Below are 14,119 nucleotides of genomic sequence, written 5' to 3' on the forward strand. Positions count from 1 at the left end.
GCTTGCTGGAGAGTGACCTGCCTGATACAGGTCTCCACTCCATTGCCTTGCCCCCTTTTAAAAATGGGACAGTGTCAAATGTTTTCCTTGTTGACCTCAGTATCATCACTGGTGCAGTGCCCCCTGCTGACTAACTGGTGCACTGACACCAGGGTTAGTCAATTTGAAGAGTGCTTGGCATCAAAATGTCTCACTGCTTAAAAGGACTTTCTGATTTTACACCTGTCACAGATGAGACAATGGGACAGTACAGGCAGCTCCGATGCAGGTGAGTGACCAGCAGACACTTTCCACAAATCACAAACCTCGAGCCCCAAGGACTGCAGCATTCCTTCATTAGGATTGTTATGAATGGGAGTTGCACAGGAAAGCATAAACTTACCTACAGAGCTAGAAACTGGTTAAACTAGCTGCTTCTGAGAGAGGAAGTGTGCGGAAAAATATGGCAAAGAACCAATAAGAACTAATATTCAAATGTGACAATCACAGCAGCTCCTTTGTTAGAGGCCCCAGAACAGTGAGAAGAAATGAGCTCTTCCATAACAGATCCCCTGGACTCATCACAATGTGCGAGTAAGAAAGTTTAGGTAGTTGTATTACATCATTTATTGTTTTCAATAGGATTTGGAAATCACATCTGAGCAGGTTGTTCCTTTTAGTCTCTCCTATAATGCAAATCGATTTAGGGAAAATCCCTGTGTTTTGCTTCAATTTGTGGATTTTTAAACACCAAACCATTTAATATACTTGCAGACAGTTTTGTTTAATAAGTACTTTTTCTTTATTAGAAGTACTGGTTGATCCTGGATGTCCTATGGGAGCTTAAAAAAAAAATCACTGTCCCAGACATAGATGCATTACCAGAGAGCTCACTGTTACCAGATGCAGGAGCATTGCTAGAGACCTCTGCACTGTTCTCTGGGGGCTGCTCTTGTTTCTTTCTAACCCCTTGTGGAAACTAGGCTAGGGGGGTTTGCCCTTAGGGAAGAGATTCCAAGCAGGTTCTTTTTTGTTCACTTGGTAGTATCTACTGACTGATTTCAGGGAAAACTTATCTCTGGAAACTGCAGAGACAAGGTCTAGCAGTGTTCTATTCGTTTAGCTGGCCCCCATTACCTGCACTCAAAGTGCCAGGTTGGGGACTCAGCTGTGACAGGGATCCAAGTCCCTAAGGGGATCAACTACTCTAAAGTAATATTATGGGTAAACTAGCCCACAAAGGATTAAGGATAGGGAGAAGCAACAGCCAAGGCTTAGAGCAGAGCTGTTGTGATGCACCATCACTAGTGGCGAAAAAGGAACTGAGGTTGGAAGGAGCATGTAACACCCTGTATTCTGCACTAGAAAGTTACCACTACAGAAGTAGTACGGGTAGGGGACGAACTTCAGCACCAGTGCAGGGTGTCAGACAATTTCAACACACCCCCACCCCTGCACACACTCACTCACTCAGGTGAACCAAACCTAGTTCTCTCTCATCTCTATTTTGTGGCTAGGAGGATAGGCGAGGCAAGTGAAACTTCCTCAAATGGAACTTCACACCTGGGAGAAGCAACTCATTTGGATAGGATTGTTACTCATTTTACACCATCGAGCATATCTGCCATTTCATATCAAGGAAACTATAAAAATCAGAGTTGCTAGTGCCTGAAATAGAGTTAAGAGGGGATAAGAGGAGCAAATAAATGGAGAACCTAGCCTGATTAAAGCTGTTGAACATTATGTTGAAAACAGCTCAAAAATAAATTAAGTGCTTTTCCACTCTTATTAGCCAAAATTGTCATTTTCCACAGACAAAATTAAACAGTAAGTTGTGCTGAGAAGGCTGTAGGAAAACAAATTGCAGGAATTTGATGTGCCTCTAATATCTGAAAAAAACCACAAAAGGATAATAGAACGGACATCCAACTTAGTAGAAGTGCAAAGTGTAACTTTTTCAACTCTGAAGAATATCCAACACTCTAAATATAGTGACAATTTAAGATATGAGGGACAGAAAAGAAAAAGCAAGACAGCCAAGTTATTCTGAGGAGATCTCACTGGCTCCTGGTCTAACAGAACAGGAACTGATGGTGACAAATCAATGTGCATACCACAATCATGTCCATGAAGTGCTTGCAACCCAGATCTAGGCTAACAATGCTTCTGGCTCTGTATGAAACCCACCCACCAAATGCCGTTGTTTGAAATTTTTATAAAAATAAAGAGTAAAGTTATAAAATACTACAAACTCAACTTCTCTTGAAAATTAAATATATTAGCAAAAGCAAGATTTGTAAGAAATATTTTACAAACAATTTACATAAAGCCAATGTGTCAGACATTCACAAATATGCAAAAACCAATAATTACAAAAGTGGGCTCTACTATTAATGAATAAGGCATAGAGGCATGAACAAATTCATGAACATTTTTAAAAGTCACCCTTTAAGCATGTTTCTTCAAAGTCTGAAAGCACAATTCCTAGTATATGATACTAAAGCTTCTTGTTATAAGCTCTATCAACTAATTAAGTGCTCAGAAGGACCACCGCTCTGAAAGGCCCAATACAATTTTAACGGGTACTAAAAGTTGTTTTTAATTTTTCCCTTTAAAACATGCACTGTTATTAGGTATACAAGTCATTCACAGTTTAATTATCCTTGACAGAAGTACCATGTTCATCTTTTTTGCACTTGTGCCTGAAAAAAAAATCAGTTCTAATTTCATCATATAATTCATGTAATTGTTCTATGATGCAAGATAAAAGTAAGAATCTGTGCCATAGGCAAGACAATTCATCAAGAGCAGTAACTTCCAACAGTAACATTCAATACTATATGTCAAATGTTTGTGCAAATAGCAACAGGACAGTTGTATCTGAGGCAAGCTCTTATTTGCAAAAAGAAAAAATGCACCCTTAATATGCTGTAAACTTGGGCTGTGTCTTGCATTTCCCACAGCTTTAGAAAGTCAGTGGCAAATTCTCAAGTCTTCGCATGACACTCTCATATACATAGTGCAAATTATGTAGTTTTTCCATACTGTGGCTGGATTGAAATCTGTGCGTGCAACTTTAGTGGTCTATCCTTCTAGTTGAAGGCTGTGCCCATTCAAAGAACCAGATTGTTTGAGAAGTTGGCAGGAAGCTCAGAGAAAGAGGGAAGCAGTTTCACCACACTTTTCAAACCAACACTAAATGTGCAAAGGCAGCAAAAACTCCAGCTGTGATTACAACCAGAATAGAGTAACTCTTCAGGAAGATCCAGGCAGTTAGTCACTTGGACTGGTCTCTAGAAAAATATGTGAGTATATGCTGGATTTTGATTAGGCGTTCTTTCAAAGACATCATTGATAGAACTGAAAGCTGATATCTGGGATCTACAGGGAGTACAGCTAGAAGCCACCAACACCAAGCTGGTCCATTAGGTGTTGCCTAAAATTAGGGAGAATAGATTGGATTATTAAATTAATACAAGATTATTAATAACTTTTTCAAAAGGCAAAAACTAACCATGCAGCTAGTGATCCAAATTATAATCCTCTTCCGATTCTTCAACTACATTACTCTCTCCCTGAATCCCTTCTTTAGATTCCTGTTTTATATTGCACTTGAGTCAAGATGTGCACCCTCACCTTCATAACTTGACATTCTTGGTCCCATGCACAACTGCTCTCAACCCTCTGCACTTATACTTTGGTCTCCCAACCACCGTCCTCCTCAAAATGCATAACTTCAGTGAGACTTTCCACCCTTCAACAATAAGATAAAATCCCTGCACACAATCTTAACAATTGTCCTATGTCTCATTGCTAAAGACAATCATTTATGCTTATGGCACTATACTAAGCAATGAGTGTTCTGCATTTTCAGTTTTCATTTGTGAACAGAATGCCAATAATTTTCAAACACATTAAATTGGTTTAATTTTCAAAAATTGGTAAATTCAAAAGAGATCAGGACTTTCCCTTCATTTTACTACAGTATGCCTGATTTAATATACAAAAGTTATTTTGTCTCAGTAGTCATTCCAGAAACCCTGGGGTTTTTACGGTTACATAATTTTCTTCAAAGTATCCTTGCTCACATTGAGATTCTTGGGCTGTGTCTACACTAGCAAGTTCTTTTGAAGGAAGGGGGCTTTTCTGAAAGATTCCACAGAGCATCTACACAAAAAACGTTCTTTCTAAAGTAAATCCAAAGAATGTGGCACTCTTCAGAAGTGCTCTTCCCCTCCTGTTTCAGGGAGAGTAACTTCTTTTGAAAAAGCAGTCCTCCTGGCACCTGATTTTTTAATCCCTGGCCCATTCTTTGGAAAGAGTGGGAGCTGTGTGGACGCTCTTTCAAAAGAGCGGATCACTCTATCTACTTTTTTGTATGTGGATACACTCTTTTCGAAGTTCTTTCAGAAGAGATCTTCATGACTGCTCCAAAAAGCCAGCACATCCAGTTTCATGTTGTCAGGATGAGAGATGTTTCTTGTATTTTAGATTTAAAACTCCATCCTTAACAGCAAATAGTGGAAAACGCTGTGGCATAAGATGTACAGGTTGAGCTCTAGTCTGTCACTCACCTGGCAACATCTGCAATCCACAAGGAGTTTAGTTAGGTAGGCAGCCACTTACCATGGGTGTGGCCAAGCTTTGCATGGTCCCATCAAGTTTGTTTACAGCCACCAGTCCTGGCTCTCCAAATTCTGTACTTATTGCTGTAATTTACCCCTACATGTCTTCTAAGAGCCCAGTAAGCATGAAGTGTTGATAATGCTGCTATACAGTAGTGACCTGCCATAGTCTGGAAAAGAGCCAGACTAGAGGTTCAATTTGTAAAAGGAAGCAAAATTCACTTACCACCCAACATTTCAAGGTTCAGATTAGAGGTCACTTTGTACTCCAACTTTTTGCTGAGCATCATGAAGGTTTTGAACCCTTTTTTGTTCTTGTATTCTAATGTTGAAAGGATTTTTTTAAAAAAGGTTCTCCCCCCCCCCCGTTTCCCCCCCCCCCCCCTGCAGCTTGTGTGTTCATTTCAGCTGAGATTTTGGTTGTCACGATCCAGTAAATGGCAGTGAATCAGAGCAAACTCCAGTGTTTTCTGTACATCATACTATGATTCCCAAGTTTTCAACTATGAACACTACCTTGATATACAGTATCTGCTGGTACTTTGATTATTTGCCAGTCTTCAGAATTTCTGCTTTACACAATGATCTTGGGATGATATTGTCTATGCATTATTTATTTACATGACAGGCACTGAAGTATAAACTCGTCTACTGATATGGCAAAAACAGACGTAACAGACAGTTGGTGCTGCAATCATCTCATCCTTGATAATAAAAGTCTTCAATTTATTCACATGCTTGAAAAGGTGCCAAATCCAAATGATGCAAGATTTCATACTTTTTTTTTTCTGTACCAGTAGCTGCTGACAGTGCAGCATTAATTCAGATTAGCGGGATAGGCAATATGTAGCGTCTCGTTTCTGATTGAGTGTAAACTCCCATGCAAATCTACCCATGTAGGAAGCAGAATTGGTTAGATGTGTCCACAAGTTAGTACATTTCTAAGTTGTGACATCTTTTTCATGGATTGGGTAGGTAGTAATGATTACAAATTTATATCTAGATTTGATAGCCAGCACTTTCGTGCAGCAGTTAGCTGGTGACTATCCTTCAGGCCCCTGGCAAAAGAACCAAGGGGGCATCAAGATGTATTCCATCATTTCTGCCTGGTGTCTACAGTCACATATAGAGGTTTGTCTCATTTTCTATTTAAGGAAGGTTTGTCTACATCTCCTATTAAGTGTCCTGAAGTGATTCAATCCGTAGCAGTCTTTCTACCTGGAATCAAATCCCAAAGGTTCCTCAGCATCTCAGTTAAACTCTTTTTAGCACTTGAGACATTCCATGTGTCTCTTCACTGAGCCTCAGGGTTCAAGTTGAGCATAAGGTCTTGGTACACAGAGGGTTGCGAGATTTTAAGTTTTGTCTTCGGTGGGTTCTGCAGGCCACTGTGCACTAGGATCCTTGTATTTTCACTGACATGGGTGAGAAAACAACATGCCTGGGCAGCTCTTTTAATCTGTGGAATCTGGATATGCCATATGAGCAGAAAACAGTCACCTGGAGTTGATTAGAGCACCCCTGGCATGGATGTTAAGATGCGTATCATGGAATTTGGTGTGAGAACTAAGACACCACACTGGTGGACTATATTTAGCCGAAGAATATTCCAAAGGTAACTGTTACAGTTAAGATCCATGCACTGTATGGCCAACATATGTTATGGCCAACTTCCTGATACGAACATTCAAGATAATGTCAGATATGTGCGGTTAAATGTTGAAGGGTTGAACTCCGGTCCAGTGTAATGCCAAGATACTTTGGATTAGTCTGATGGCTAATGCCCTCGCTGCAGAACTGTACATAATTTGGTCCTGGCCATTTTATTCTTCAGAGAGAAAGCTGTCACCATGGGTTTTTTTGGGGTTATACCTAAGTTTTCAAAATTGGAAATAATCAGCTAATTAGCTAAGATCTCAGATGAGGATGCAGCTGATGATATGAAGACTTATGTAATGAACAGCCAAAGCAAAGAGACACATATGCATGAATTTCTTCAACTCCACTGCTGGTATATCCGTGGTATACAGATTAAAACGTACTGGGGCTTGAATGGAACCTTGAGTCATGCCAGAATTAAGAGTTCTTACACAGGTCAGTTATCACTGCATTGACAAAATGGGTGTCAGACTATCACAACACAATGCTGGTTTACTTGTTTTGAAAAATCAAATGGAAAGAAAAAGGTCAAGAATTGGACAGTCCAAAGTATCAGGAGACTCAAAAAAAAATACCCACATTTCCACCATTTCTTTTAATCAGATTAGATTCTAAAACAATTTTCTTGTGGATATTTGAGAGAGATTGTCTGCATTAGGAAAGGTTTTTGCTGCTGAACAGTATTGTCACAGTCACCCACAGGCGTCTCTGAAATTAGCAGAGGTTGCGCGATGAAGAGCATGCACAACCATCATACCATGCCATATCTTCTCTTCCACTAAAGCCCTGATGAAAGCTCCTGATATTGACTGTTTTATCCCAAAGCTCTCTTTCTTCTTTAAGCTTCTTGTACTGGTTGCTTCCAACATGCTTCTGTTAGCACAAGCACTGACTTTACTGTTGCAGAACCAGCAATGTGCAATGCATCCACTCTATTCCAGTCTTAACCTTTCTTGAAAATTTTTAAGCAATGATTTCTTGTTGCTATTAAGACACAGATTTTCATTTTCACTCCATGTTTGCCTTTTTTTACGTTCTCCATCTGAGAGGGACTGCCTAGTAAAAGTTAACACTGCACTACATGGATGCAAAAAATAATACGCAACAGCTCTTTGTGAGCCAATCACAGTGCCATATTAACAGTGCTTCTCTGACCTCTACACTTGTGTTTTACATTATAACACTGCTTCAATCTCAGAAATGCAGGACAACAATTACGTACAGAATTAGTGTCTAATTCCACACACCCCCCCCCCAAAAAACCAAGACACTGGATAAATGGGTGTAAATCAGTGAAACCCACAACTTCTTTCATACAAAAATTGGTAATTTATCAGGGGAGAATACAGTAACAATTGAAAACACAGATCATCACTAATAAGCAAGAACACTGGCATTCCCAAAAGGAGAATAATATGATATAAATCACTACTGTTAATATCTGCAATATTACTTGAGCATGTGAAGTATTACTTTTAACTGAAAACTTATTGTATACCCAGTAGTCAAAATTAGTCTTGCAAAAAGAGCTTTGGCTGAGAAGTAGGAGTATTAATGCAGAAGTAGTAATCAGTGTTTGAAGAATTTCTGCAGACTGTGTGCCCTTGTCTTCAGAAGGAAAATACTAGGGGAGTCTTGCAATGAAAAGAAACAATTTAATAACTTAGCTAAATGAAACTGGTTTTAAAGGGAAAGCTTTCAACTGTGCTCAGGTCTGAATTCTGTTTGCAGATCGCTTTTGCAAGCACAAATTGTATCCACAAGAGCTGTAACCAGTGAGGTACCTATGAAGCTACTAAGATTGCTTCCATCCCATGTCCACAAAAGAGGAGACTGGAACACTTGATATGTAGGGACAAATTTTAAAAATTCACCAATGAACTGGGCTAGGTAACAGTATAAAAAAAAATCTGATTAACCAATAGTTTAAGAAGCTATTTTCAATTATCATCTTGGTTTAATTTTTTTGCTAACCTTGTAAATTAAAAAGCACTTAGCCCCCTCACTTGGAATGGCCAGGAAGGAACAATGCAAAACAGTAGCACAAAAAAGGGGCAGAAATCACCTCTCACTGCTTCCTGAAGAATAAATAGTGAATATAGGAGAAAGTATTTCGCCCTCCCCCACATAGCAGACCCCTGTAACAATTGTTTCAAGTATGTTAGGTTAGGTGTTAGGAAACACTGAAAATCTTAGCCCACCTGTAGATTTTCCTCTCTCTCTGGCATTGGGCCAAAGTGCTGAAGGATCTGGCTGCGAAATTTGTTTCTCAAACTTTGGAACCAGCTACAAGCCTGACTGTATACTACATCATGAAGTTCTCTCAGTTTCTTCAGCTCTTTCTCATCTTCAACCTAAGACAGAACACTATCATAAGCTTAAATACACACAGAATTCAATTTAAACCATTAGTAACAATCATCAGCAAGCCTCAGTATTCATCCACGTCTTGAGGGGTGGTGGAGGAAAGAAGAAAAAGAGATTGTGGTACAGAATCCACACTTCAAACCAAAATACCCATAAAATAGCCACGACAAGAATTATGTCTAACAAACGTGTTCAAGTAGGTCACAGTCTTGCTTTAAATCAATCATTCTGCATATTTAATGCACATTTGACAGCCCCACCTTTTCATTATATTCTCACTGTAGTCAGAATATTTAGATCAATTTCTAAATCTGTTGCAAATAAACCCTAGAAATCAATATTTTGACATGTTTTAGAGTTATGGTGTGAATAGCTAGTAGTTGTCCCAAAAACCCACTTCTTAATTTAATTAGAAAAAAATAGTTATTGGCTATGGATAAAATTAAAATATAATTTATGAAGTAAAAAAGTTGATAGTATTGATTTGGATGGAGAAAAAAAATGCACAATTCTAAGAGAAAATTGTCATCACAAAGTGTCTAGAAAAGTGTTAACTATTTCTATTTTGCTCAGTATGGGAGAACCATATATCCCAGCAATTGCTCTGTGACTCCAAACATTTGGAGCTGAGTCTTTTTGAACAAATGGTAGAACAAACTGTTGGGTAAGAGGAGTGTTAGTGCTCAGAGAGTTCTAGATACCTTAAAATCTTCCAAATATTCAATGTCTGCAGTACAATATCCATCTTTCATCCCTCTCTGTAAAACTCTGAATCTCTTTCCACCAACTGTGTCAACAACAGATCGTCCATCAGGTAGGAAATGAATATTCCGGATTTGCAGCATACAACCATAATCTGCAAAACTAGAACCAGAAGTACTGTCAGCAACAAGTTCACTTTTTTCAAACATTTTTGCAATAAAAAAATGGGGCATTGTGGGAATAACCATGCAGAAATCTTAGCTGCATAAGACAATCAGAATGTATGCTTACTTGTTTTGAGGGTCACTGATACACATCCCAAATTGTTTAGTCCCAGTTTCCATACTTCTGCGAATCATCAGACGATATCTTGGCTCAAACACATGAAGAGGGCAAGGCACAGTGGGGTATGCCATAGTGCAAACAAACATTGGAACATTTCTGGTCAAACTAGAGACAAACCCAAAATAGAGTAAATACACATCTGAGATCAAACTACAAGACCAATTAATAGCAAAATCGCTGCAATACATTTATTTTGTCAACAAGACTTTAAAAAGAATTTAGTGCTGAGCGCCCCTAGATTTTCATTATACCAGAAGTCAAAATATTCTTACCAGGGTGAACATGCATTGCTCTTTAAATATTTAAAAGAACGTTACAAAAAGCATTGGTGTGTTTTTTTCCGATCAAATGTTTATAACCAAGTATTTTTCAGTGGTTTGTAACATAAGCTACCACTGCAAGAAAACTTATTCTGAGATGCACCACTCTGAAAGTTTCACCAAAAATAAAAGAATAGTTTCTGCAGTTACAGTAACTGCAAGTTATCAGCTGAATTACTTCCAACAGTAGACTCTAAAAAGGAGAGTACAGTACAATGCAAAATTTGCTGTGTAACTACATGGCTCATATAGCTGCAAGCAGCTAACAGAGAATGACAGTTTGGTAAAAGATGAAGTTTATTGCATGGTATAAGGTAACTTTTGATGCAAACTGCTCGTGCCTGCTTCCAAGAAAAATAAGGTTTGTTTTTTGTTTGTGTGTGGCTTAAAAAAAAAAATCTTGGAAAAAAAATCTTAAACCAATCAAGTTACTATTGTATACTGTGTTTTCCTCTGTACTGTAAATTGCCTGCGTTAATTTTTCATGAGCATTTTCCAGACAGATAGCACTAAACGTTAAAAAAGGAACTCATTGAAAGTCATTTTATTCAAATGTTTTGTCCTGTTAACAAAAATAACTCTTCAGATTACAAACCAAAATATTAGAGAAGTACTCAATTCCACGACTTCATTTTTTTCCAGTATCACACAACAACTCTGAGGGAAATGCAGAAATACGCATTTCCCCAGGGTCTGCCAGAAGGCATTTACTTATAACAGCAAAGCTGAAACTGAACAGATGGCATATAAACAGAGAGGTGGGCCTGATCACATTAAGTCATACTATCTTTAACTCTTCAGCTCAGAGAGCCTTATAAAAATGTTTTTCTTCTTTAACTTCATGCCATACTAGTAGATATTTATTAATTTTCTGAAGTTAGTAAATTCAAATACTAAGTTCAGTGTTCCCGATATTTAATATGTTCCGTTACCAAATTAAGAAATGCCATCATTAGAATTAACTAAGGATGCGAACATGTCTACTTTGTACTGTATACCTCCCAGTGGGAGCTTCTCTTGAGGTGCTCCTACACTCAGATTATGGTAGCAGTGCTCATTCTTCCCACATATTCCCTACCTATTCTCTTCGGGAGACCACTTTTGATTCCTTCCTCACTGCAAAACCTAAGGAGATGAGGCTTTGAAGCAAAGTGGAAGGCGAGAGAGTAGTGAAGCAACAACAGAGGCAGGGGAGAACCTATCCCCTTAAATCCACTTCAACAATTTGAGATGTGATCCTATAGATATTCCATTTGAAGTGGCTTCCAGGCAGTATCCTCTGAAGGAGACAGGAGATTTGGACCTCAATCTAACACGAATATTTAAATTTCAGCGCAATCAACAGCACCAACTCAGGAAGTATCAAGTATGGTACAAATGGTACAGGATCAAAAGATCCCAAAGCAATCTCGCAAATCTCCATCCATCAACAGAACAAAGACGCAGACTGATACCTGGCAGCTAGGCCTATCATGAGCTGTATAGAAAGAGAAAATGCAGTCAAAGGCAAACTTACAAAGTCTCTGCATGGACACTGGCACTCCGTTAGTTGTGTCAACAATAGAAAAACCTCCTGGAAGACAGCAGGTAGGCTAGCCTAGGGCAGCAGCTGGTGGCTGCAGTGGGTTAGCTAACCTTCCTCAGACAGCAGTGCACACACACCACTCAGACAGATGTTAAACCATACAAAGAAAGTGCCGGCAACAACAAAATTTACATGTTTGAGTTTCAGAATGGTGATGTGTAAGATGGACTCTTGGACAGTCCACCTGTACTTGGACTGTTTTTCTGGAGTGACTCAAAGCTCTTGCAAATCTTGCCCTTTAATACACATATGAATAGCCGTCACTAACTGGGAAGGATGCCTGGCAAGCGAAACAAAGACTGATGCCTCAGGACTTACACGTGCTTGAAGAAAAAAGTGCTCCTTTAGAGAAGGAGCTCTATATACAATTCAAAGAATGGGAATGAGAGAAAGGCATGACCAAAGAGCAGAAAAAGGACCCTGAAAAAACTAATAAGGTATACGCTCAATACAAAGAATATAAACTAACAATTTAAAAATTAAGTTCTAAAAATTAGGTTTTATTTGTAGCTCGTATATGAGAAAACAAGTGTGTGACTCTGCCTGAGACAGCAAGTCTAAAAGAAGCCACAATTGGACAACCTGTTGCAGACCTATTTATCCTCATTAAAGAGCACAAGACTAACAGGGGCACCTGTGCAGATTAAATAAGCACTGCTGCCAACAAGAATCTCTGATCATAGCACAAGCAAACCTCAAGTTCAGCACCCAGAGGGACTGTGCTTGACAATGCTACTTTGCAAAAAGAATCTTGCTTTCAATATTTCCTTGGGTTTAAAAAAAAAACATGGTAGACTTACTCCGAGAGTTCAGCAGTTTCTTCATCATGAATTCTCTTCCTCTCAGATAATTCATCAGCCAGATATTTCATCACTAATTCTTCCAGTAGTACTGTGATACTGTATTTCCTAATAGCCAAATACTTTTAAAAAAATTACCATAAGTATTTACCACAAAACATCTCTCTTCCAAATACCTGGCAATATCCTTATATAACATTAACCAAAAATTCACTGGGGTAGCCATGTTAGCCTGTAGGTTCACAAAACAAGCAACCCTGTAGCACATTAAAGACAAACATTTACTTATTAGGTAATGACCTAATGAAGTGGGTGTTATCACAAAAGCTCATTACCTAAATCTGTTAGTCTTTAAAGTGCCATAGGACTGCCCTCCCACCACCCCTCCCCCCCATTTTTTTTTTTTTGCAAAAATTCAGAACTATTTTCAGTTAAAATTTTTGTAACTGGACAGGGGTCTACAAAATCTGTCTTAACACAACAGTATTAAAAGAGACAGTAAACGGATGTTCCTGCAATCTTAGCTACTATTAGTTGTAGCCTCTAAAATTACTATAACAACTTCTTTGGTACATTTGATAAGATCTGTGTCTAGTCCACGGGTCAGCAACCCACCCAGCACACAACCCAAGAGCAGCATGTGAACCAATTTTCACCAGCACACAAGGCAGGAGCTCAGCCCCGCCCCAAAACCCCCCATGCAGCTAGGAGCTTGCTCAAAGCCCTTCTGCTTGTGGATTAACAGACCACCAGCTAAAATGCTGCATCTTATTAATTAAGCTCCTTTCTAAGTAGGACTATTAGTGACTAAAAAGTATTCCCAGCACTGGGACTGTACACAGAGGTTAAGAAGGTCAAATTTCAGCACTCCAATTAAGAAAGGTTGCTGACCCCTTGTCCACTCAGTGTTATTTGCCAGCTTTTTCACCCCATGAGAGAGAACTAGTAGGCAGAAAAGGTGATAGTAAAGATTACACGAGTAGGCAAGGGAACTGTTACTGACTATGCGTTGAAGTTTGTAAAGCTTTAATTCTCCAGCTTATGTGGCCACCAAAACATGGAAAATCTGAGGCACTGTCAATACCTAATTGTTTTTCTGGATTCAGAATGTATTTAAGATTTTAATAGACTCAAATAATCTGGTTTGTGTGTGATGATGTAGAACATTCCTTCCACTATAGTTCAACAGGTATTCTGAAAATTTACCTCTTTTAAGCTCTCTTTACATAGGGGACACTGAGGTGCGTGGTCTAAACAGCGCTCTAAACAATTCTTGCAGAAGGTATGCCCACAAGGGGTTGTCACTGGCTCAAAAAATAACCTGAAATTTTTTTTAAAAAGAAAATTGTGTTAGCAGTTGATAAACTGATTCTAAAATTTTAAATCAAATTTCAAGAAGTTTAGCTATGCACTAAGAAAAAAACATACAAGTTAAATGAAAGAGAGTCAGAAATACAAGGATTTATCCTAGAATTGAACATTTCCCATTTTTTCCAACAATGTATTCTCTCCTTCATAGCCAACTCGGTCACACTTCTCAGTTCAAACATTCAATGTCTAACGCTGTGTTTATATAAGTAACACAAAAGCCAACAGTGCTTTCTTAAAGCATTAATTTATGTGATATTATAATGGCTATATGATTTAATCTTCACATGCCAATAAGGGGCACACAAATACATAAACTAAATAAATTGGCTCCTTTGGTGGCTGCCTCTGTAGAAATGACTGCAGGAC

The 14,119-nt window shown here is 38.6% G+C and overlaps 1 protein-coding gene across 1 annotated transcript in view; it reads right to left on the reverse strand.

Annotated features, from left to right (window-relative positions):
- Positions 1 to 2,006: 2,006 nt before the first annotated feature.
- LONRF1 (LON peptidase N-terminal domain and ring finger 1) overlaps positions 2,007 to 14,119 on the reverse strand; it is a 34,918-nt gene continuing 22,805 nt past the window's right edge. Inside the window, exons 7-12 of the mRNA XM_074992826.1 lie at positions 13,589 to 13,703; positions 12,383 to 12,504; positions 9,624 to 9,782; positions 9,332 to 9,494; positions 8,465 to 8,617; positions 2,007 to 3,415 (exon numbers count right to left, since the gene is read on the reverse strand). Of these exons, the coding sequence (XP_074848927.1) occupies positions 3,257 to 3,415; positions 8,465 to 8,617; positions 9,332 to 9,494; positions 9,624 to 9,782; positions 12,383 to 12,504; positions 13,589 to 13,703 (871 nt within the window). The 3' untranslated portion in view covers positions 2,007 to 3,256. The remainder of the gene's footprint in view (positions 3,416 to 8,464; positions 8,618 to 9,331; positions 9,495 to 9,623; positions 9,783 to 12,382; positions 12,505 to 13,588; positions 13,704 to 14,119) is intronic.

Source organism: Carettochelys insculpta, chromosome 4, assembly GCF_033958435.1.
Source record: "Carettochelys insculpta isolate YL-2023 chromosome 4, ASM3395843v1, whole genome shotgun sequence".
Taxonomy (NCBI): domain Eukaryota; kingdom Metazoa; phylum Chordata; order Testudines; family Carettochelyidae; genus Carettochelys; species Carettochelys insculpta.